Source organism: Sinocyclocheilus rhinocerous, unplaced genomic scaffold, assembly GCF_001515625.1.
Source record: "Sinocyclocheilus rhinocerous isolate Xijiao unplaced genomic scaffold, SAMN03320098_v1.1 scaffold2083, whole genome shotgun sequence".
In the NCBI taxonomy this organism is placed as follows: Eukaryota; Metazoa; Chordata; class Actinopteri; order Cypriniformes; family Cyprinidae; genus Sinocyclocheilus; species Sinocyclocheilus rhinocerous.
Genome location: NW_015666157.1, coordinates 609,226 through 612,620, shown reverse-complemented (window position 1 = coordinate 612,620; position 3,395 = coordinate 609,226). Strand labels below are relative to the sequence as shown.

At 36.3% G+C, this 3,395-nt stretch overlaps 1 protein-coding gene across 5 annotated transcripts in view; it reads left to right on the top strand.

The window, feature by feature from the left end:
* The window catches only part of LOC107731754 (1-phosphatidylinositol 3-phosphate 5-kinase-like), a 19,998-nt gene continuing 16,603 nt past the window's right edge, over positions 1-3,395 (top strand). For 2 of the 5 annotated variants that reach the window (XM_016542921.1, XM_016542920.1), the window contains exons 1-4: positions 1-188; positions 1,258-1,305; positions 1,507-1,665; positions 3,109-3,218. In XM_016542921.1, coding sequence (XP_016398407.1) covers positions 8-188; positions 1,258-1,305; positions 1,507-1,665; positions 3,109-3,218 — 498 coding nt within the window. In that variant the 5' untranslated portion in view covers positions 1-7. Of the gene's footprint in view, positions 189-1,257; positions 1,306-1,506; positions 1,666-2,285; positions 2,298-3,108; positions 3,219-3,395 lie in introns of all 5 variants that reach the window. The other 3 variants (XM_016542923.1, XM_016542922.1, XM_016542919.1) reach the window with 2 other exon arrangements.

The window sequence follows — 3,395 nt, the reverse complement described above, 5'->3', positions numbered from 1 at the left end:
CAGTGACATGGCTGCTGAAGACAAGGCTTCATCCTCGTCCTCTGCGATGGACTGGAGCTCCGAGCCGCCACTCTCTCCCACCAGTCCCTCCCATCTAACACACTTCAAACCCCTGACCCCCGAGCAGGACGAGCCGCCCCTGCGCTCTGCCTACAGCTCCTTCGTCAGTCTGTTCCGCTTCAGCAAAGGTCAAACAGAATTTTTTTCACGCCATTGTGTCGTAATCAACATTTGCACCTGCATTTCCTATTTTTTAAACCATGAAGTTGGTTTCAAAGGTTCACTGTTTGTTTTCTGCCATCAAACACGATTCATGAATATCATCCTCCATTAAAAACTGCTTTATGCAATTATGTGAATGGTGTCCTTTTTAATGGGTCGATAGCACTTATTTGGAAATTGGATGCATAGTACTTTGTATTCCTGATTGACTGTTTGGTTGCACATTTAAAGCATAAAAATTTTTAGCATTTTAATAACCTGAATTTGATTTCTGGAATAAAAGTACAAGGTTACATGAAGTAGCCATTCTAGTTTTAGAGAATGTGCTCTACTGAAAATTCCAGAAAGCCGGTGGTAGGAATTGTATTGAACAGTCAGTGGAGGGAAATAAACAGTCATATGATTTTGCTCAAAATGTACCAAGAACACAGTGCCCATTCTGCATGCTTTCATGTGGTTCTTTATTTTACTCTCATAGTTTTTTTTTTTGTCCCTGTGTATAATATCAACAGAACATTCCTGCTGGAAGCGCTGCTGTACAAGAGTGAAAGTGGACCCTTTAATATGAAATTATAATAAGACATAAAGCTTTACAAAATAATATTTAGGCGCATCCTGTTAGGGCTAAAAGGAATTGATGATCTCTATTAAAGTATAGTTCACTTTACATTAAGGAGTAAACGGCTTACTGTGAGGAAATGATGTGCCCTAAGAACACTTTAGAAAAGGGAAACTCCTACTGCATGTGCATTAATTATGAAATAGATGATACTCTAGTGGATTTAACAAGTTCAACGTTTGCATTTGTGTTGGACATTTGATAATTTTGTTTAGTTAATATATTTGATCAGGTCAGTGGAGCTGAAGAAATACTCTTGACATACTACAACAGAGAAATGTCAGGAATTCAAATTTAATTTCTTTGAATATTATTGATGTATCTAGATTTACAGTTAATCAGTATGATAATGCATAAAATTTTAAATTCATTTTATAGTGGTCAACTCTCTAATCTCTCCCTTTCATTCCTTTTAGAAAAAACAGGTGCAAACATTGCACCAGCAAAAAAGCTTGCTAAACTTGGTAAGTCTAGATTTTGTACGGAAATACAAGTATAGAAAAAAATTAATAATTGGGGAAACAATTATTTCGGGAAAAGAAGATTAAAAGAAGAAATGTCAACACAATGCAAATTCTTTCTTTAAATCAGCCAATCAGCACAAAATTTGAAATGTTCTACCTTTTGACTGAGACAGAGCTTTTCTGTTGGTTTCAATTGTTCAGAGGAAGGACGGGCTCCTTCAGTGACCGAGAAAAGTCAGTCAGCTTCATCATCACCGCAGGGGCCACGCCGCAACTGGGCAAGTCCCTCCCATTCTATACATGGCTCCGAACCCCACAGGAAACATTCAGAACTTCTCAGAAGAACATCTACTGCTTCAGGTACAAAAACACAAGATTGCATATACTTGTATATTTGTACACAGTTGTCTTTTTTCAGCTGTCCACAGTTATCATCTAGGTTTTTACTTTCTTTTTTTTCTTACGTTGTATCTGTTCTTCTACAGAAGAGAATGCTAAAAATCATTAGTTTTTTCCGTAGACAAAACCATTGTTCTGTATTCCTCAAAACATGCTCTTGCTAGAGTTAGAAAGGCCAATCCTATCAGTGGTCTCTTTGATTGATGACTAGTCACGGCAGCGTGGTTCTCAGAGGGTTTATCATTGAAGATAACAGTGATTCGAAGGCTAGACTCTGCCCTCATATGATCCATACCAGTCTCAGGAGGGCCACTGGACATTTACTATTAGCAGACATACAGGCAACGTAAACAGTTTTTGTTCGGCTGTAAACCTGGAAAACTACATTCTGGAGTTATGACTATAATTCAAGTGGTAAACAAGTATTGTGAACCATGACTTTTTATTTGGAAGTTGCGAGATGATTTCAAGATGACTAGAAGCTGAATATTTTGTGAGTGCTGATTGAGTTTTACGATCAAATATTGCATGTGCCGAAATCTTTTAGGCTAAAGTTGTTGTATGTTCCTTTTTGTTCACAGTGGACTGGGAAGGTGAGGATTCTTTATTTTATTTCATATGTATGAAGTCAGTTTCATATAGAGCTAAAATGCTTCAATTCATCAACATCGAGTTGAATTTTGTGTGTATACTGCAAAAAGAAAATATTTTCTTTATCAGTATTTTGTTTTGTTTTAGAAATAAAAATCCTTAAATAAGAAGAAACAATTTCTTGAGAAACAAATATACTAAGATTTGTTTTCAGAGAATATATCTTTAATTACAGTAGGTTATTTTTTCTTAACACACTGTCAAATCGCTTTGTTTTATTTTAAACAACCCCCGCCATCCCCCAAAAAACAACTGGCAAATTTGTCGAGGTAAACTTGTTTCTCTGAAAACATTAATCTTACACTCATTTATATTTATTTTGTTTTCAAGGATGTTTGGATATGCTTACTGGAAAAATGTACAGAAATACTGATTAAGAAAATGAATTTTGCAGCGTATAGTTTTAAATTAACCACATTTGTTGCATGTGAAAGGATGCGTCAATGGTTTGAGCTGAACATTTTGGTTATGAGCTTTAGTTGTTGGTCTTAGTAATTCCACATGCTTCTATTCATTCATAGTCTACTCATGAGAATCTAAATTTTCCTGAAAATCCTAGCTGACCTATGGCGGCTGACATAAGCAATCATTTACAGGATAAAGAGTGCTGGTGGATATTTGACTGCAGGCTTTGGTTTTGAATGAGCATGTGTGTCATGCATTTTCACCTGTATATTGTACTTTAGAGTAAGTTTAACATTTTTTTGTTTTGTATTTGACTGGTGCTTTTTTTTTGTTTCTTTGCATTTATAGAGGGTCGACGGAAATCCGAAGCTCCTCTGGGCAGCCACGATCCCCGAACAGCTGTCCAGCTACGCACAGTCCTCAAGAGACTCAAGGAGATCATGGAAGGGAAAAGTCAGGTATTGATTTCCAGTGAACTAGCTGTATCTGTTTTTTTTTTTTAAGATGAATGTCATTGAAAAAAAATAAATCCCAAGTTTGAGTATTTTTTTGCATGTTTATACTAGGGGTTGAACGACTTCTGATTTTTTTAAAGTCGACTTTTATGTGATGAAAGTCGAGTCGAAGTCGACTAG